The sequence below is a fragment of the Lipophrys pholis genome (genome assembly GCF_963383615.2).
Source record: "Lipophrys pholis genome assembly, chromosome: 11".
Lineage (NCBI taxonomy): Eukaryota > Metazoa > Chordata > Actinopteri > Blenniiformes > Blenniidae > Lipophrys > Lipophrys pholis.
The window spans coordinates 5,365,713-5,387,847 of NC_137631.1; the positions used below are offsets into that span (position 1 = coordinate 5,365,713).

At 43.7% G+C, this 22,135-nt stretch overlaps 1 protein-coding gene across 2 annotated transcripts in view; it reads right to left on the bottom strand.

Moving 5' to 3' along the window:
* The window catches only part of LOC308116252 (pleckstrin homology domain-containing family A member 7-like), a 174,555-nt gene that overhangs the window by 37,327 nt on the left and 115,093 nt on the right, over positions 1-22,135 (bottom strand). For both annotated transcript variants that reach the window (XM_080474325.1, XM_080474326.1), the window contains exons 6-8: positions 16,409-16,513; positions 13,736-13,808; positions 3,726-3,826 (exon numbers count right to left, since the gene is read on the bottom strand). In XM_080474325.1, the coding sequence (XP_080330451.1) occupies positions 3,726-3,826; positions 13,736-13,808; positions 16,409-16,513 (279 nt within the window). The remainder of the gene's footprint in view (positions 1-3,725; positions 3,827-13,735; positions 13,809-16,408; positions 16,514-22,135) is intronic.

The window sequence follows — 22,135 nt, forward strand, 5'->3', positions numbered from 1 at the left end:
GGTAATAAATCAGGTCACAAGATGAAAAAGTGAGGTGATGTGGGTCAATGTGAGGCTCACATTTGCAAAATTCAACTATTGTTGGTGACTAATGGAAGAATTAAGATGGTTCTGCTGAAAGTCTCCATGTCTGAGTCTGGTTCGTGCAGGTTTCTCCCCGTTGAAGGGATTTCTTTTCTTCCCAACGTCTCCTATGATTGCTCAAGGGCAGGGGTGTCAAACCTACAGCCTGCGGGCCAGAACCAGGCCAACAGAGATTTCATTGCAGCTCCCAAAATGACATTTTGCAGCAGTGAGAAATTCTGACATCAGCTGCAATACATCTATTTAACCACCAGGGGCGCAATTTAATCTGTATTATGTGATGGGTTAATTCAGGTGATCAGGATTACTACATAGATTTGGAAATGTTACTACTTCAAAGATAATTTGTAGAATTTGAAGTTATTCTGATCATGATACAAACTATATTTTTTAGTTTCTTCCAAAACAAAGACATAGATTCTAGTTATTTATATATGATAATGTTATTATTTACTGTTCCAGTCCAGATGAGATCAAATTGTGCTGTACGTGGCCCCGGAAGCTCAATGAGTTTGACGGCCCTGCTCAAGAGGAATACTGTAGTTGGATTTCTCACAATAAAAGTGCCTTGAAACGACTGATGTCTTTGGTGCAAAATAGAATGAACATCAGTTTACATGGGATTACCATGAGTACTGCAACAGGTACATATTCAATAGGGTGGATACTATTTCTAATGTTTTCTTACTCTCACCCCAACAGAAATTCAGATTCATCACTTAAATTAAATTGACAAAACTGGTAAGTTTGATATTTTATTAGTTATGCTAAATTTGCAGTACATCAGCTTCAGTGTTCAGGCTACAGCCATTAGTAATTCTTATGTACATTGATCACTTTCTTAAATCAAATGAGAAAAATGTTGCCGATATTTAACTGTAAAGTTTGTGATTTTAAAAAGATTTGGCGAATTTAAAAAAAAAGCACGATTGTGGCAGAGTCTGTCTTCTTGCCATAAATCTTTGCAGAAAAAGGGGATTAAAATAAAGACCCCAGCAAGGCTGAGAGGTGTGTTTGACAGGAGAAAAGGAAATATCAAATACTCCTGTCACTCAAGTGGTTCTATTTGCGATCAAAAGCCAGAGACTGCTGAGAGTGGAAACAAAGGCTAAATCCTCCATCAGAAAGAAGCAGTCATGTTTTTCTGAAATGGCGGGAGGGAAAACGTTGGTCAGTAGCAGACGCTGTTTGTCCTCGGGCCTGAAACAAAACAAAAAAACTAAAGCAAATCTAAATCCTGCAGCGCTGAATCTGTCTTTTTAAGGCGGGACTCAAGCAGAGACCCAGAAGAGGGAATTCGATTGAAAAGGTGAACGAAAGCTTCAGAAACTTTGGATTTAAAGGACAATTCTTGAGTATAATCACCGAACATCTCTCCTTAAATAACAAACCACTTTTGAAAACAAGTTTTTGTTGCTCGGTTCATCCTTGAACTTTGTGTGAAGCATGTTAGTAAAAGCAAATGAGTCTTTATTATAGAAATATTTAAATTAGGATCTATGTTTGTGTGTGTAAGTTAAGATATTCAAACTAGTCCAGGTGTAAATGTGTTCTAACTAGAGATGCACCGATATCCCTTTTTAAAAGGATGAGTACTAACCTTTAGCTACTTGCTGATACCGAGTACCGATACTTAAGCCTAATTTATCCTTCATACGCAAATGATATGAGAAGGCTATGCATTACCTAGAACCAACTCCGCACGCACAGCCTCTGCGTCGACGCTACGCACACCCCCAACAGTCAGTTTTAATGTCTTCAGTGAGAATCTACCATGTAAATATTTAACAAAATAAAGAAAGCGTCGATGCATTCTATGATTGAACACATATGGACTAACATAGTAAACAAAAAAATGTGAAATTACTCGCCCTGTAGCGCCGCATTATGTAATAATGGTGCAACATGTAATAATGTGATACATTATTACATGTTATCATAATGTAATAATGCCGCATTTTGGAATTATCTGCCACATTCTGTAATAACTTGTTACATATTGCAACAGTTATTACAAAATGTGGGTGTTCCACTATTGATTTTTTAGAAAATGTAATCATTTGGTGCATTCCGTAATAAATTTTGACCTTTATCCATATAGATGGTTCTAAGTTTAATAATGAGAAAAAAATTAAGATTCATTTGGACTAGAATTATATTGTGGCTCTGCTGGTGAGACTGTTGGGATTTATTCAACCAACTGAAGGTCCACTGAACCAGCATGGCGACCACAGCATCCTGCAGCGACATGTCACCCCATAGTTGGACCGTCATTTATTTGTCAACAGGACAATGACTCCAAACACACCACCGGACTGTTGAGGGCTATTTGAACCAAAGGAGTGCTGCCAGATGACCCGTCCTCCACAGTCTTAAGACCTAAACCTAGTCCAGATGGTTTGGGATGAGATGGACCGCAGAGCGAGCTCAGGATCTCTGGAACTCCTTCAAGACTGGTGGAAAACCATTTCAGTTGACTTGAAGCTCATCTAGACAAAGCCAAGAGCGTCCAAAGCAGTAATCAAAGCAGAGGGTCGCTATTTTGAAGCATCGGAAATTTAAAACATGTTTTGGATTATTTTACACATCTTTGTTTACTACATAATCGCACTTGTGTTCATTCACAGTTTTGATGCCTTCAGTGAGAATCTACAATGTAATAATAAAGACCAAACACTGAATGAGGAGGTGTGACTGCTAGTGTCTGTCATGTTAAGTGGACTCACTCTGACAGTAAGCACACCTCTTAACTTCACACGTGTCAAGCTCGGACTTTTAAAAAAAACGTTGTTGCCTCAGGGAACAGAGAGGCTTCATGCCATTCCAGCAGCGCCTGTACGGCTCAATAAAGACGCTGATGGACAATCAGTCTGAAGTGTGTCTGCAACAGGTGCTGGACGGCGCCGAGTGAGGGAGGGTCGGTGCTCTGATTCTTCACTTTTAACCTTCAGAGATATCAGGAATCACTCTGATTGGCCCTAACACCACCACGGTGGGGATTTCACTACTTTGTTAGCAGTAATTTTAAAGAAAGTGAAAACTGACTTTTCATGTCAACGAGGCAAAACCACATTTGTGAGAGTTTAAGCCATAAATACATCATTTTGAGAATTCGCTGCATGCTAGAAAACCTGCCAGTTGACAAGTGACAGGTGTTGCGGGGATCTGCTGCAGTACAGCAGGTTTACAGGTACGACACTGCAAAGCTTATTCCCAGTGTCTGTAATGACACAAACCCCTCAATGGAAACTTACCCAGCTTAAAATAGCGCGAGGTGTGTACATTTTATCTCAAGTGGTCCCAGCGGGAATAATGTCCATTATCTATGTCTGCCGGAGCTCAGATATTTCAAACACGAGGCATACTTCAGAGCTTGAAATTCATCTTGCTAACTTTTTGTTTTGATTTGAGCGAGTGGCGTGAAGCTGAGCGTGAGAGCAGCACAAACCGTACTCAGGTTAATACATTGAGAAAGAAATCGATATCAATAGATTTGATGCTAAACACTCAACTGAGACCAGGCGGCTGGTTGCACGCTCCAAAAGACAATCAATTAAAAAAAAAAAGAATCTTAGTAATATTAATAGCTACAGATGACATCAAACATCATTAAAACAACATGCAGATGAAGAGGCGCGTACCTTGAAGGCATACTTGCGACTGATGTGATCCTCGGCTCCCACGGGTGAAATGACATAGCTGGGCAGAGGAATACTGCCGAGGACCGCTTCCTCTCTGCTGTCTGGGGGGGGAGACGGGGAGAGAGACGGAGGAGTGAGACGACGCAGGGAGTCAGAGAAAGAAGAGAGAGAGCGAGAGGGAGGAGAAGTTTGGGTGAGGAAGGTGAGATAAGGCACGGCAGAGATACGGAGGGGAGGACGGAGCGGGGGGAATAAATATCACTCATCACCCACTAATTTCATCGGTGCCCGCCACCGGTATCGTTACACACACACACACACACACACACACACACACACACACACACACACACACACACACACACACACACACACACACACACACACACACACACACACACACACACACACACACACAGATGGCAGCATGTCTGTCACATGCTGACATCAGACTGGAAACACACTCAAGCACACACACGGATGTACACAATGTCTTTCTGCGCTCGGGGGGCTTCGCGTCGACCGACATTAATTTCCTGCAGACTTTTATAGAGATAAAACGAATACTTGGCCGACTATTTAACCCAACGACAACATGGGGTTAGGTTTGACTGAGGTTTTTAAAATTTTAAACTACTCCAAGAAGAGACCTACTTAATACTGCGTTTGCGCGCTATAGTGTGTGTGTGTGTGTGTGTGTGTGTGTTGGTGTGTGTGTGTGTGTGTGTGTGTGTGTGTGTGTGTGTGTGCGTGCGTGTCCAACAATTACCACATCATAAAACTCAGTAATGGGAGGAAACATCGCCACGCAGCACCTGCCGGCGTGTTTTTGCATGTGCAGAGAGGTGATAAGGCGGCGGAGTGGATTGCAGGGGTAATTGGTTAAAAATAATTCAAGGACCTTTAGAGGAGACATTCCCTAAATGGTGGGCGAGACGGGAGTGAGGTCTGTTTTATCGCACACACACACACGCACACACACACACACACTGAGTGTGACAAATGGACTGATACAATACACAAACAGCACAATACCGGAGCTCTATTTTTTTTTTTTTTCCCCACCTAATAGCATTTTCTTTTGGTTTTGGGAGAGAGACACTCCATCTATCAACTGGTTCTGTGTTTAAACTCTGTCATGTAAGGGTGGGAAGAAAAAAAAGAAAAGAATAAAGGGCTGTCAGGAAACTTCTAGGAGTAGAAAGTGTGTTCACGGGGGACGGAGAAGAGGGAACTTGTGACTTTGAGAAAGCAGATCAACAGCAACTGAACTTCCCACACTGAATGTGGGAAGCTTTTCAGATCCTAGAAAGATTTGATGTGTCTTCACATGGTTGTGTGAAGGTTGCATGAGAGTCTTAAAGATCCCACTCCTTTCAAATCAGGATGAAAAAGTAATAAAGACAGTTTGTAACTATATATTTTTATTAAAATGCATATCTTTTTAGACAAAATTACATTATAAAATATTATATAGTGAACAACCATAAAGTAAAAGTGAATACATTTGCATTTATTACCAACAACTTCCTCTTTTTGCTTTTAACATCAAAATATAATTTTTTTTAGGAAACTCATCACCGACTAATATCAGAACAGCTGCTTACCCTGAGAGCGAACAGCACAAGTTCACCTTTTGTTACATGAGGGCTGTTAGCCTTGCTTTCATTGGATTTTAATATACATCGACTGCTGGGCGAAGGACTTTTAACCACTGTGAGAGGAAGATAAAAATAATTCAACCAGAGTGGACTTTTGGATTATTTGTGACGGTTGGACCTCCCGGTGTTTACTGCCCCACCGGGCTGAGTGAGCGCAGGCACGCGGCTCCTTGAGCCTCGGCCCCACTGGGCAGTACGTGGCGGAGCAAGGCGGCACGGTAAGGCAAAGCTCACCCAGACCCAACTCTGCTGCACAGTCCCACCACAGAGAGTACGGTTAAAATGTAGGCGGGGTTGCGAACGCCACGTAACGACGCATGTGTGTAACGTCATGACAGCAGCAGTAGTGGCGCGTTACCAACGTGGAAGTTGTGGGAGAAAACCCACGAGCCTCCCTTCTCTGTGACGCGGCAGAAAATGTCAGAATCTACTCTCCTTCTAAACAAGTTTGTGCGGCAGATGAGATATTTAAATATTGCGGGCTTGTCTGGAGTGATGAAGGTCCGTCACTTCTTCTCCTCACTGAAACAGACAAAACCCCAAACTCCCTCAGAGATGAGCCGATGAAATTATATTGTCGTGGCGGTCGGGTGACCGGAGACGACACGGGGAGACGTTTTGCAGGTGACGTCAGAGATCTGGCAGAACTACTGGGCCCGCCATTTTGGACGTCTGCTGACTGAAAACAACACGCTTATCAGTCACACATCAGGTCTGATTTTATCAGATATAAGAGAAGATGGGCATCTCTAGTGTAGCTGCAGGCTGAACAAACGGGCAGGAAACTTGTCCACACCTCTCATTTTATCGTTTCCCTGCTGATCCGGAGAGGAGGGAGAGATGGATGAGGAGATCCAGCTGCATACGCCGGCTCACGTCACCTGGACGAAGGGCTGCAGTGGATGGGCCAAAGCCAATGACTCAGGAAAGTTCGCCTCCTGAGCTGCAGCTTCAACACAAACAGCCTGTTCTCATGGCTGACATTCAGGACCAAGGCCGGATTTGGAGAAATGCACCTTGATTACACTATTTGTGAACCTCTGACACCTGTGTGAAAATGTTGGAAAAACTGTAAAACAGTTGCCCTTTTAAAAGTAAATTTCTCACGGTGTGGTGATTTGTTGCAGGTATCCTCTTAGATCCTCGAGTGCAGAGAGCAGGGTGTGAAGAGAGCGCCTGAAATGGATGCGAAGATCCAGCTGCGCTCTTGAAAAACACCACAAGGGCGAATGGCTGCAGGGGAAAGGCAAAAGCACAGTGCCAAGTCCTCCCTGTGTCTAACCCAGGAGGCCGAGGACGCTTACGAGACGTAGTCGGACCGCATCCTTTCAGCATGGACGGGTGGGTTCGACGACACTTTTACTTTTTTAATTACTTTTTCCTTCGGGACGGTTCTAAATCGTGCCGTCATTTTGACTTTGGATTAAAGATTAATACATGCCAATACATCAAAAAGCAAAAAAGTCATGATTGTCATGATTTCTTCTTTTGATCAGTGGAGATAAGGGTTGAGGGGAACTTTTCCTTCTCTCTGGTTTAACCATTTGGGCCTGGAGCGTCATCGTCACACGACTCATTTACGATGATGAAGTGGAACGGCGCATGTGTGCTGATACTACATTCCAAAAGATAAGTAAAGTACACATTTTGAGCTTTATAGCAGTCTTTATATTGCGTTGATGGGATAAGTGAAACAAAATTTATGATAAATGCAATGTTTTGGGCCACACTCAGTGAGTGGTTGGAGCCATTAATAATCGTTTTGTTTTCATTAATTTTCTTTCTATGCATTCTATACACCTAGTTCTATATCTATGTACGTAGGTGTATGCTCCACCCCCCCCCAGGCTCGCTGAAGTCCTGTCTTCACATAAAAACTAATTTTACACACAAAACTTCAAACTTTTTTATAAGAACTAGATTGGATATGTCATTATTCATGGTACAGTGGAGAAATCCTGTGTTGTTGGGAACTGTACAGGCAGACATACCAACATGTGCCACCCAGCTGCCAACAATACAACACCTGGGTGACTGGTAGGCCTGTCGCGATAATCAATAAATCAATTAATTGCACGATAATTGACAATGAGCTGGATAAGTTTGCCAGGCTCGATAATTTTTCATTTACCAAAGACGTCACTGTGAGCGGCGCTCATTCTGGTGCTAGTGAACGGCGCTCTCACAGTTTAATGTTGTTTTAGAGAGTTGCCAGATTTCTGAACCTTCCAGTGGAAAACCCGGGTAAGGCTCACTGTAAACGGGCCTTAACATGTCGGGGGGAAAACGCCAATCTGGCAACAGCAGCCACCAGAGTCGCACCGCCGCATACGTCATCAAAATGTGAAGCATCACAACAAAAACAAGTAGAAGACAGCAGCACCACCTCAGACTCTGTCTCCACCATTAATACTTCATCGTCGTATGGTTACCGTACTTTCTGGACTTTTTTTTGTACATGCTTTGAACCCTGCTGTGGACGACTCGCCTTTTTAAGGGTTAACGAGCTTCATGCTGCTGATACTGGGTGATGCGTTCAGGTGCATCACGTAACTCCAAAGCTCGCAGCAACATGTTGAAAAAAAAAGAATTATGAACTAATTCATTTTTGGAACTATGAATGTAGAACTATGAACTGAACTAGTTCTTATCAAAATTTGTGAACTGAACTTTGAACTAGTTCATGTAGAAACTGAACTTTCCCAACACTGCCTGTCAATCACTCTTGTGTGTGTGTGTGTGTGTGTGTGGGGGGGAGGGGGGGGGCACCTGGCACACCTGAGTGCAGCATGAGAGCCCCGTGAGGAGGAGAGGGAGAGATGAGGTTGTTTTGATTATTTATTTTTGATATTTCCAATGTCTTTTTTCATAATTTAATTCCAATTTTAAATATTCTTAAGAAATAAAAGTTTATTTGTCTTTAAAAGGGTATACTTATACCATAATTAATATATTAGTGGAAAAATGGTATCAAAACGGCAATATTATCGTTTATCGCAATAATTCCTGGGACAATTTATCGTCCAGCAAAATTTGTTATTGTGACAGGTCCAGTGACCTAAAACCCTTAAAACTGAAGTTTTCAAGTTGAGTTCAAAACAGTTAAAGTTTTAATGACTGCAGACATTTGATGTAAATGGAGCAGAAGCTGCACAGCTGTTTTGATGAAGTATGCCATATAGCTTCCACGCCGACGGTGTGTGGAAGGGTAAAGGAATTTGACACCTGTGGGATTAAAAGAGTGACAGAGTTTCCTTCAAATGTCGACAATACACCAATAAAAGCATGTTTTACATAAATCTCATCTTGAGAGTTTTATTTCATATTTGGAAATAGTTTTGTGGTCACTGAAAGAATGGAAATGAGAGCTCAGTATGGAACCGCGAGCAACTGGTTCCACGTCTGAGGTCCTGAGAAACCCCACAAAACAAGTTCAGACCGGCTTTTCAGTCGGTCTCCAGCTTGTTTGGTGCACAAATGTGTTGACACAACCGTTTTCCAATCTCCACATCTGAAGTGCACTAAAGCTTCAACGGGACCAGTTTGTTTTCATCAAGTCCAAGTTGACAAGCGCGAACACGCTCCTGAAAGTCACCCACAAGTCCAGCTGCACTTAGAAATATGTAAAGAGGCAGCGCACGGAATCTGACATTTGCGGCCTCATTCCATCGCTGTGTTGGATTGAATGGGTGATGACAAGGGTTTTTCTACTTTTCTGCAGAGCTTTGGGCGGCTGTGTTGCCCGTTAAGGCCCAACTTGCATCCTTGGGCTTTAATTAGCTCGGCGGGGTTACGACTTGTTTACAGTCATTATGAGAAAAGGCCAGCGGTGGATAAATAAGCCTCAAACCTCGTTCCCAACGAGCAGCAGACACGGGGTTGTCTAAACAGCTGCCTGACTCTCTAAAAATGAAAATAAGTGATGCTCACAGAGCAAACACGGCAAAGTGTTTTCAGATGACTGTTTGGTCGGTTTAAATGTAATTAGGAAATGGCTGTTGTGTTGCGCAACTGTGCCTGTGTTCACATAATGAATAACAATTTTCTTATGAGCGCTGCCAGTTTTTCAGCACAAATTTAGAAAGGAGTCTTCCCATGTTTTTATTAAAATGTTGCCCGGGGGTCTTAACTATTTTGCTTCAGGTTATTCTACAGATTCAGCTGCTTTATTTTAGTTCTTGCTAATCAGTGGATGATAATCTCTCTGTGTCGCACAGTGTCGGTTTCTCCACCAGACAAACTCAGATAAACAGAATATAATTCTTTCCCTATTGATATGCCAAAACACTGAATGATTGTTGAGATTGTTTTGTTTGAAAGATGACGAAATGCAGCCGATTAATTTTCTATGGATCAACGAGCGGATAAATCAGTCCCGTCTCTGATTGAATCTGAATCAGTTTTTTCCCCAAAATATTACTGTTGTATGTGCAAATTCATTTCTAAAGAACGATTCTCTACAGGCCTGGCAGATTGAGTTCACCCTGGTGTTGAGACAAGCAGACGAGACAAGTGGAGTCTGCAGGTAAAGACGTGCAGAGGACTGCTTGTGTGTTTTATCTGGACCTCTCTATTCAGATTGATGTTTAATGTTGAACTGGAGTTCTCTAAATAGTTTTTTACAAATAAAAAAACTGAAAAAACTATAAATACCCCTCAGTCAATGCCTAGTAGAGCTGCCTTTTGCTGCAAGTCCTTAAGGGGAAGACGCGATCAGCTTTGCACATCTACAGATGGAAGTTTTTGTCCGTCCTTCTTCGCAAAATATCTCAAGCTCAGTCAGATTGGCCGGAGATTGTCTGAAAGGAAACTGTCAACTCCTGCCAGAGGTTTTTGATTGGCTGAAGGTCTGGACTTTGACTTGGCCAATGTAACACATGAAATATGCTGTGATCATCAGGTTTTCCTCTCAGATTGTCCTGCATTTGTCTCCATCCATCTTCCCATCAACTCTGATCAGCTTGCCTGTCCCTCCCGAAGAAAAGCATCCCGACTGCATGATGCTGCCTCCACCATGATTCACACACACAGCGGGGATGGTGTATTCAGGGTGATGTGCAGTGCTAGGTTCAAGGGGTACGAATACTTTTGCAAGCCACTGTACTCTGGCATAGAAATGTACACACATTTATTCCAGTGAAACAAGTTTAGAGTTTAAATTAGCCTGTAGGATTCCATGTTGGGTTGCACAAGGTTGCCGTGTGTCAGCTAATTGAAACCTGCTGTGAATGATGGGATAACGGAAATGTTAAGTTCTTACTGACGCCCTGTTCAGCTATTTCTTTGAAAGAAAAAAAGTCGAATGGTAGGAACACGTCTGCGTGAACTGTGTGGTAAAACACCGATTTAAATGTGTATACTACAATATATGCGCATTTCTAAAAAATTTCTTCTAGTTTAAGTGACAAAAGTGATGTTATATGGGCAGTATGTGCAGTTATCTATATATTTCTCTGATGACAGGTCATGGGGCTTTAAAGGCAGGTTTCAAAAGCAGAGACAGGCAAACATACCCTCCTTCACGCCTACAACTAATTTGAAACCACAAATCAACCTCAAAGGTGAGTTTTTGTTTGAGGTTTGGTGTTTTTTTTTTTTTATGTCTCAGAAGAAATTTGGGAGCCCGGAGACACGCACGAACGCACGCACACACACCTGGGGCATTCTCACTCTGAAGTGACAGTACTAACCACTTTACCACGGAGCAGAGTTATGGTTATAGATTTATTCATTTAAAGAAAGCAGCTTTGTGGTCCACCTCTTTATTCCTCTCTATTTCTTTTCAGATTTGATTCGGTTTTATTTTGAGTTGTTGAAAACGTATTGATGGATACAAACATCCAGTTCTATTGATTTGTCATAGAAATAATGTTGGTTTCAATATCGTCTCTGACTTTCAATGGCATAAACTGGGGATGCACGGATATGTGCCGATATCAGATATGCCAATATTTATAAATCAAAATGCTACTGATTACCGATACCGCTATAATCCGGAGTCGATAGATGCTTTAAAATCATGTGTCCACAGGATCCATCAATTTCCCACTTCCCATGCATTGTCTATGTCAAATGTACTGCGATGTGGCGTGTTTCAAGCTGCGTTGCGATGCGACGCTCCGAAGCTGCAAGGTGCTGTTCTTAGGCGTGGCGAGCGTAGGTCAGACTCATTGCTAATCTTTTGTAAAATGTCTAAACCAGTTTAAGTGGAACCAAAACGAGGATAGATCCAGCAAATGCACAGCTTATTTTCGCCTCAGAAGTATTTCCTCACAGCAGCCACACGTCTGCCAAGTGGTGGTTTAACCTTTCAACTGCACAGCTTATTTCTCGCTTCCAATGTTTTCAGAAATAGATTTCGCTGAACTCTTTTAGTAATAAAAGAGAAAGTTTGTAAGTCAACCACCAAGTCGGTTTGGTCTGAACAATAAGAGCAGACAGCCCCTGAGTGACGCGTTTGTCCAGTCAGGTGCAGCAGCAGAAGACCGATTCATACAGTACTACATAAGAACAAGAAGAAAGTTCGGCACTGTGGGATCCTGCCGAACAAAATTATGTTGTTTTCTTGGGCCAGAGGGTTTGGCTGTGCCAACCGTCCGAGCCGTAGTATGTCGGTCCTGCACTGCTGAACGTTCGCAACTGCCGTGTGCTGCACATGCACGTTCCAGCATATTTTAATCATGTTCAGCATGTAACCTCGCTACTGTATGAGCCCCGCAGCTCGTTAACATGTAGGAAGTGCGGAGTTACGTGATGCACCTGAACGCATCACTCAAAGCGGTCAGCTCCTGCGGTTCAAACCGGATCAACATGGCGGCCCGAACACAAACTTTCTCTTTTGTTACTGAAACAGTTCAAAGAAATGTATTTCTGAAAACATTGGAAGCGAGAAATAAGCTGTGCAGTTGAAAGGTTAAAACACCACTTTGCCGACGTGTGGCTGCTGTGAGGGGGCGTGGCCTGCGAGTTCGACAGCTTCTTCTTGGAGTATGAATGTTCCTGCCACTGGCAACGGGCTGACGTCACAGCCGAACTTTTCTTCTTGTTCTTATGGGTTCTGAAGGGAGTATGCAGGGGCCTCAACTCCTGATTAAACTGGAACACTCGTTCACAGTGAGCTGGAGCGTGTGTGCACAGCAAGCGTGGTTCCGAGGGCAGTGCGATGGTAGACGCTACGCTCTGCCCTGTCCTGTACAAAAGTGTTGCGGTTGAAGGAAGGCCTCTTTTCAGATGCGGTGCATTTCCACGCGAGAAAAAAAACGCCCCTGTGGACACGTACCAGATGCACGTGATGACGTCTCTCTCTCTTTTTTTTTTACAGCCCAGTGTGCTCATGGTGTGCTCACACTCAAGAGTGGCGGCCTCTGGTAGATTGCCAAATGTTCACACCGAAACATGGAAGTATAAAAGCAAGTGATATTTACACCAAAGCAAACGTATCCGTGTTTGCACACGGAGCTTAAATGAGACTTGAATATGAAAAGTTTTGAAGGTGGATGTCTGGAGGTGTAACAACCTCTGGAAAAACAGTGAATCTTTCAGTGCCACATATGAAGAAGTTGTCTTTAGATGTTCCCATCATCGCTGAGGGCGGGATGGACGGGCTTGAATACCGATCGTCTTTGCTATGGCTGTTGCTAAGCAGAGACATTAGTTACACAAGCATGATGTCTAGTAGTTACCTCACGGTGCTCATTATTTTCAAGGTATAAAAGGCTGTATGGAGAACATATGTATTCCCTCAAAGAGTTCTAAATGTATTTAATTCATGTGACCGACTGAAAATTTAGGAAATTGCTTTAAAAAAAAGACGAAGAATTGAAAAAAAAAAGGAAAAAATACTTCATTAATAGCTTTCGATGGGCAGCACCAAGAAACATTGGTATAAATATTCGGGCTAATGGAGGAATAGGATGGTCGAAATTTTACAGTGAGCCGCCTGAAGGAATATAATAGAGTCTATCACAAAACGCTGAGTTCTCATTATTCTTGTGCCTGCCTCTTTAAGAGGCAAGGCACAATCCTAGGAGCCCGTTTCATTTTTTTTCTTCCGCCAAATATTCAGCAAGTACCTCGTCCTGCACCGTTGGGAGAACGTACAAAATGAATGTTTTTTCCACAAAAATCCCAAAGCAGAAGTGATTTTGTTGAAAAACACAAAATGGAGGGGAAAACTAGTCGGCAGGCACAAACACAACGTCAACTGAAATTTTCTAGTTGTTTGTATTGTTTGTTATTTTTCCTCCCAGTCGGCTTGTATATGAAAAGGAGACAGAAAAAGACTAAAGTGGCAGTTTATGCAGAAGCTCTGAATCTATATCATATCATGTACATTATACAAATACTGACCTTTGTAGTAGAAGAGACAGAAATCAGCCAAGACGAACCATTTCCTCTTCCAGAGACGCATCCCAGAGCTGTCCTGCAGGGAGAAAGAGGTGTGTAAGTTAAGTATAAATGAATAATGAGACAGAATGTAGCACAAACTGGAGGAGATAACGAGAAGGACGAGAGAGCAAACTTAGAATAGAAAGAGAGGGAGGTAATGAGAAAGATGAAGGAAGAGGCCGAGGTGTTCTGGGGGGAGGGGGAGGGGGTTGAAAAGGGAAATGAGAGGGTAACTGAGGTGGACGGAAGCGGATCCAGAGAGTGAACAGGAAAGAGAGCGAGGAGGGGAGCGATCATTTGTCCTCGTTGGCCGACTTGCTGCGCCTGCCACGGCTGCTTCACTGTCCGTTCTGTCTTCTCACGCTCACTGGCTGGGAATGAGGCCATTTAGGGAGGAGAGGAGATACAGGAGAGATGAAACCACCTCAAACAGAGAGCCGTGCTCACTCCTCCTCCACTGAAGATGTACGAGCTCACGACGACGAAACACCTCATGTGAGTGCATGAAAGGGACAAATGGCACTTGAGATAACTGCTGCACATCATTTTTCTTTTGCCCTTTCTGCCTAAATCTGTGTGTGCATTCAAGCGGCCTGCAGCATTTTAAAAGATTCTTTCTAATTAGGATGTAATTGCAGCCTGTAAGCACACTGCGTGTGTTCTGTGTGGGTATGCCTCTTTGTGAAGCCACTAAAGTGTAATTGCTTCGCAGAAGCGTCACTTGCTGTTAAATCTTGCGCGGAGGCCTTCCGATGGGACGGCGTCAACTGAGGATATTTTAAGTACAACTTCACATAAACAACACGCGTGTCTGTGATTAACAGCAGGTGCTTCTTTATTGCCAAGATAAATAAATCAGCAGATGATAAAAGCAGGACGCTGAGGGAAATGCTACAGGAGCTACAAATCACGAAGGGCTTGTAGTACCCGCATCTTCATCAATCCAGTGACATAATAGGGGTAATACTGTCATTGTATTACAAAACTAAAATTTTTAGACAAATTATACTCAGAAACCATTTTCTAACCATGGATCAACAAGCATTAGCACAGCTGTATTGGGATTTTAAACTTCACAGATTAAAAACTGCTGTATAATCAGACCAATAGTGCGTGAAGAAGAGAACAATGAACAATGTACCGGAGCTGCAGTACGTCTGAACACGTCTGAAGCATCAGGACTTTTATGTGAATTGCTGGTTAGGGTGGAAGACAGGTTTAAATAATATGGCATGAGGAGGAGTGAGATGTAAAATGTAAGATCGGGAAGTGTTTTGTTCGGACTTATCGCGCAGACCTTTTTCGACATTCTGTAATGTGACTAATGTACGAGTCCACCGCATGACGTTCCAGTTGAAATGACAAATGGTGTGCTGTGGTTAGCACTCACACAAGAGCAACCATTATAACTCTGCCAGCAGAAAGGTCTTGCTTGTACTTTCAGTGTTACGTTCCACAACTCAGCAGCCGGATTCCCACCAGCTTGTTTAACCTGAAGGCGAGCGATAGCGCCGACCGCTGAAAGCACCGACCGCTGAAAGCACCACACCTCGAAAGTGACTCAATTGGCTAAATGTTCGTGACTGCATTAAAAACATTTCAGGGATTAGTTAGGAGTTCTGCCCGAAGCTGTTTGTATTAAATGATCCACAAATTAAACTGAATTGCAAAGGAGCAGACTTCATTCAGACGGGGCTTTATATCCAGGAGCGGAGTACAGAGCTGGCTAAGCCCACGTCAATGTGACAAACAGTATCTGGCCAAACGGGGAGAAGTTGAGCATTCGAGTGCAACAAGATCAGATTGTCAGGCCTAAAATTATAAAATATATCAGTATCCATGTGTGGTTCTGTAAGTTGGTGAGCTCATATGCAGTCTTGCAATTCAATTCTGTGTAAAAACAAGTCACACTAGCAGGGATGCACTGATACCAGTATCAGTACGAGTATTCGTACTCGGAAAACGCTCCCCGATGCACCTTGGCAAGTACTATGTGACGCTGGTTGTCAGCAAAGTCGCCCGCAGGTAAGCAAGAGTGCATTAGTGAGGTCGGCCGTTTGGAGATTCTTTAATATGAATGAGAATGACAAAAGAAAGACAGACTGTAATTTATATTCTGCCGGAATATCAAGAGAAGGAGAAAGAAAGTCCGTACAACACCAAAAACCTAATCACCGGAGACATTTGGACCAGCAGAGTTAGAACTATGGCGCTTATTAGTTTAACTGCTCAGTTTGCGACTCTGAGCCGTGCTACGTGTTAGATGAGTTTCGGGGTTCACAGTCTCTGGATAGATGCTACATACTGTCCTGTGCATAATGTCGACTGTGAGGCTGACGGAGGCTGACGGAGGCTGACGGAGGCTTGCGGAGGCGTGCATAGCGTCGACAGAGGTGCTTCACAGCAACGCATAGCCTTCGCTTATCACTTGCCGACGGAGTATGAACTAGGCTTTCTGGCATTTAATCAGTACTCGTATTAGTAGTCTGTATCAGCAATCAACTACTCGTATTTGTACCCATCTTTTAAAAAAAGCGGTGCATCCCTACACATTAGCGTTAGTACTGGTAGCAGTCTTGTACAGCGATAAATAACAGATCCATGTTGTTGCAGGCAGTGTGTGAGCGTGCTGACCTGTTTGTACAGCCATCCTCGGACCACCACGGGGACGTTGGGATTCCTCTTGATGGACTGGTCCCGCTTCCCGAAGCTGTGCACCCTTCCAGTGGGCCGGGAACCCTGCAACACAAACAAACAAACAAAGGTCTCATCCTGACAAATCCTCATTAGAGGGTGGAACACGTGTTATAATACTCTCATGTATTCCATCTCGTGATCTAAATGATTTCAGCATGTCGTTTTTTGTGTCATATTCAGTTTGCTGCTTATTTTGATTTAATTAAGTAGAATTTGAAGATGGTGTTATTTCCCTTTTGTGCTGCGACCATCTGAACCAGGCTGGGAACTGAATCATAAACACCAAATTGTCGATAATCCTAAAATGACCATCCCTATTTAGGGAGATGAATTACACACGTGAATATGTTGGCCAAAAGTTTCCCTTGGAGCTAAACTATCAGCTTGAATGATTCTATAATAATCAATAATTAGCTGAGTAACCCAGTGGCGGAGCAGGACTTGGATGTGAAAGCTGGGAAGGTTATATTTTACCTTTTTGGGAGAGAAATTTAATTTAAAAAAACTGTGGTTCCATCGGCTTCGACAAAATGTGAGGCCTGTCCTTTGTGCCACAGTCGCCTATATTTGGAAATAGGCTGTCTGTGCTCCACCAGACCATTCAATCTTACTTACAACACCACCGAACGGACCTTCACCTCCACCGTTTATCTCCTCTAGGGCACTTCTCTTTTTCTGCCCCAGTTGTTACATAATTACAGCCATTATTTGAGAACAATTTTCCTCAGGCTCTCCGAGCAGGCGATCGCCACTGTTGCTATGACGTTTGTCGGCCATCGTCAAAGCATGTTTGAAGTGGGTGGCAGGGTGCCGGCGACCTCCGGGTCAGTGCTTGGGCAGCGAGACACGCACCTGCTGGGAAACACTGGCTACTGGACCTGAACGGTGACCATCAAAGAGCGCCAGGCAGTAACTCGCTGAATACCTCAGTGTCAGCAGGGCCGCAGGATCTAAATGCTCTGAGTTGGACAAACAGTCGGTCCGAAAAACTGTTTGTAAAACACTGAATCTGCGGCTTCACTCATTTTAATATGGGCGTGAGAATCACATTTAATACAGACAGAACCTGAACTCAAACAGTGCAGACTTGAGTGATACTGGAAAACTGCTGAGCACAGATTCATATGTTAGAATCTGGTCAAGTCAAGTCACCTTTATTTTTAGAGCACTTTAAAACAACTGCAGCTGAAGCCAAAGTGTCGTACATAAATGCACAATAATCCAAATGCATAATCAGCAGAAGATTATCCTGTGCAGGCTCTAAGAAATTTACTGTTAATATTAACTTTATTATATATAAAATGGTCAAATGTTTCATGTTATGAGTCATTATTACTTCACCAGTTGTTTCTAGCACCTGTTGGCGAGCAGGGCTAGAAATCGTTATGTCACATGGCTGTTTTACAGTGGAAATAAAGACTTAATGGAAAAGGACTTAAAGGTCTGATTGTCTTAAAATAAATACCATATTGTTCCCAATAGAAAGCCTTTGGGTGCGCGTCTTTTGGGAACATGTGAGCGCAGGTTCAAACATTCTATAAAAACGTTAATTACACGTGCCTTTGTTGACACAGAAGTAGTTCTGCACTTGTGCATATCCAGATTAAGATGCTCCCCACGCCGACCCGTGTTCCACCCGATGGCGGACAACCCCGCGTGAGAAACCGCACACGGCGGCGAACACACTTAACAGAGCAACTAGAAAATATATATACAGTATTTTTTTTATATCTATGCAAATGCATATGTAATATTTGTAATATGAACAAGTAATGAAGTCACAGTTATTTAAAATTGAGGAGTAGTTACATTTATTTTACATTATATTTGGTTACATTTAGTTACATTTGTATTGTCTTACAGTTACATTTGGCCCGTTGAGGGCAGCCATTATGCTGACGTGGCCCTCGGTGGAAATGGGTTTGGCACCCCTGGTTTAGATGGACGATCCAAGTGACTCCAAAACTTTGACTCCGGATGGGTGTGGACCAGTTTAGTTAGTTGATGCAGATCGCAGCAGCATCACCTCAAATGTCTGACACTCTCTGAATTTTATCGCAGGTTGTTTCTGGTGGCAAGACCGTGGCAACGGCCGTCCTGGAACCGGTCTCACAGTGCGACGTATGACCATCGATTTAGAACCGAGACCAAAGGTTTCGCCACGATTCTCCCACGATGCAACCCCTAGTGGCCAGATAAGGAACATCAGGTTCTTTTGTCTGGAATGCCAGATCAAACCCAAATCTCATAAATGCACACCCAACACTTCATTTGGAAAGCATAAGTACACGGATGTACATGTGTGTTGACACAGCATACATAACTTTGGCAGAACAATGATCTTAGTAGAAGTAATTACAGTATTCTGACACACTAAGTTGTGTTGATATCGGAGCCTTCAGGGTAATTACTGTACACAACAGGAGGACGGGATTCAAAGGGGAATGACTTTGACAGATGACACAAAGAAAACAAGCATCCTGACAGGCTGAGCAGCATTTAACACTTTGGTAGTAATTCATAATGTTCCAGCCAAATGAGCTGGAATTTTGCCAACTGTATAAATATACATCTCAGACACTGATGTCAATTTGTCGCTCATTACACGCACATTAAAAAAAGATGGGTGCTGGTGTCACCGTTTCAACGGATCATGACATCCCTGTGTCACTGCAGGGGTTTGTGTCTGCCTGCCGCATGTGCCAGCAATCACACTTGGAAACTGTGCACATATTCATGAAATCTCATTACACCGCCCTCTATTCTGAAGCCGCAGAACAAAATCTACTCCCTGAGGCGCTGCACACTCAGGTGCAAACTCACAGAGGCACACGCATCAAACCCAGCCACCTCCCTCTCTGTTATGATCAAATGTGTGGTATGACGGCTCTGTGAGGGCGTATGTGGACTGGCAGCCGCCCTGGGAGGCACCCGCAGCAGGAAAATGACAAACACACTGGCTAATTAGCAGGAAGCTAACCGGCCAAGCGTGACGCAAAGACACAGAGGGACTGTCACTACTGGGTCCCTTGTCTGCAAATATACACAACGTGTATAATCTCGGCATGTAATATGTGCTTGTCTGCCTGCTTGTGTGTGTCGGGGAGTCTGAGCTTGTGTGTGAGATGTGATGCAGCGGTCTATTTTTAGTCTGAGGGTAATTTCGTGAAATGAGCCGCGGTCCCTGCAGCACCGTGGCACTCTGTCTTGTAGGTGAGTAACTTCGAGTCAAACCGGCTTTTTGTTATGCGAATGAAACGCCATAATTGGACCTAAAAGCCTGCAGAGGACTCGTTGGGGCCTGGAAGGTGCAGCTTTAAATCCCAAGTCAGGGTCCGGTAATTAAACAACAGTAGTGCTTCCACGCCGGCTGAGATGCACTTACTCTCCAAAACTAATAGAGTCCGATTTGGAGCGGCTGTTCAGAGCCGCTCTAAAGAATGTTTGTGGGTTACTCCGGCCTTGTTTACAGCGTCTTGAAGTGAAAACACAAATTTTTACTTGCATTGTGGGTGTCCGTTTACATGTCAACAGTTCTCAAAGTCGCTGAAGATGCAACTTTTCCAAAATACTTGGACTCTGTATCCATGTAGGCGGAGGAAACGTGTGTTTTCTGGAATGCTGCTTCTGTGCGTGAGTACCACGGCCGTAGTAAATAATTCTTCTGCACATGCCCATGTAGATGGACAATATGTCATGACTCCCAGTCCAAGTTCTCCCGGGACTTGGTAGTTTTATAGTTGAGTCACATGTAATAACAATCCAACTTGTCTATACGAATGTCTGTACTACCATTTGGGAGTGTTTAGAGAACACTATTCTCTGCAGGCGTGCGCGCGCGCGTGTGTGTGTGGGTGTGCGCACGCGCGCGCGCGTGTGTGTGTGTGTGTGTGTGTGTGTGTGTGTGTGTGTGTGTGTGTGTTTCATTACAAAAACAAACAACAGCACCCACTAGTGGTCCAACATGGAAACGATGTTTCTGTTGTCTCTGTTTCGTTTTCAGAACGTGAAACATTCAGGAAGTACTGTACCCATGACACAACCAATTTCCGCAACACTTCAACTGAAATAAACGAGACGCAATACAAACTGGATTTTTACCTGCTGAAAACTCAAGTATGTCCAAACAGCTGCAGGAACTCTTCTATTAAGCACCTCAATTACAACTGCAAGGAGTCCGCCCCCTCCTGTGTGAGGTCCACTTCAAAGCTCAGTGGTCGGTGCTGCATTTAGACTTCAGTCACGCTTCATTAGAATTGCAGTTGTGGCAAGACCTCTGACGACTTGTTCACCAAGATGTGCATGCCAGGGTTCACACTTCCACCTCGACCAGGGTTTGTTTGAAGCAGAATAAATGTGTCATCTGGTTCAGTCATTGTTGGTACTGCACATATAATGTAAACAATTTTGAAAGCGCAAACTGGGCCCAAACAGTATCTCCACTGTGAGACTGATGACGTTAAACACCAAAGCTGTGGAGGCTGGTAATGTACACAGCACCCCTAACTAAGCATCCAGTGACAGAACACAGACGCTTATAGGAGAATTATGATGGGACTCGTGAGGAATAATAGCAGGATTTGTGTCCCGGTGCGCCCTGTGATGTTTTGTCAGAAGCAGAATGGGTGTTACTCATTCAAAATGTGATTTATTTCACGACGGCGTTGTGGTATGCAAGGGGGAGGGGGGGGGGGGGGGTATGAGTGACTCATGCTTCCTCTGAGACAAGATCCTTTTGTTGGGAGCGGTTCTTGTCAGAGTCGTGTTTCTGCACAATTTTCCTGCTGTTTGATGGCGGGGGTGATGAGCCCGAGCACCTGGGAGGGCTGCAGGCCGGGGAGAACGAGCGCGGAGGCGCCGGTGAAGCGTTGTGATGGATACCCTGTCATCCCTGTCGACGCACTTCATGACACATGTTCAATCTTGGTCCCGCGACACCTGTTGATGGGGCAGGACGAGATTTCACGCCACGGTGGTGCAGTGTGCGCGCGCAAGGTGTGCAAGTGAGTGAAAGAAAGAAAGTAATGTGGGGGGAAAAGCAGCGGGGACATTTTTATGTCGCCTCAAACCACATGGAGATTTGTATGCGGGACCTCATATTGAAATTCATCATGTGCCGAGCTGCCGGAGCAGACTTTTGGCAGTAAAACGCCAGAGCCAATGACAGCTTGAAGGTCACAGAGAAAGAAAAGTGAAGGCTCTGCAACAAGCATAATTACACCCCATTTTATGGTTCCTATCACAGACATGAATATGCATGTGGGATGTAATGCAGAAATTCAACATCGAGGTCTTGAATGTGAAAATGTGCACAGCCACAGCCACGCGTTGTGAATACCTTCTAGCAGGAGCAGCAATAAACACGTTGGCGTCAGTAGTGTAATGAGTCCTAATCAATCAGGGATCTGTACAGGTCACCTGCCTAGAGCTGAACACACATGTGAACCGAGGGACGAGGAAACGCTCAATAATCTCAATGTGAAGTTTGATTTGTAGACGTGGTGATCATGTGTTTTAATAAAGTAAGGTTGTTTTTTTTTTAAGTTTAGTTTTAAAAATTGCACCAAAGTTCTCTAACTAACCTCTCTGGTTCTCTACGTTCTCTAGCATCTTCCTTTACTTTTAACCTAAAAGGTTCTGGATTAACTGTTTATCTCGTCTAGT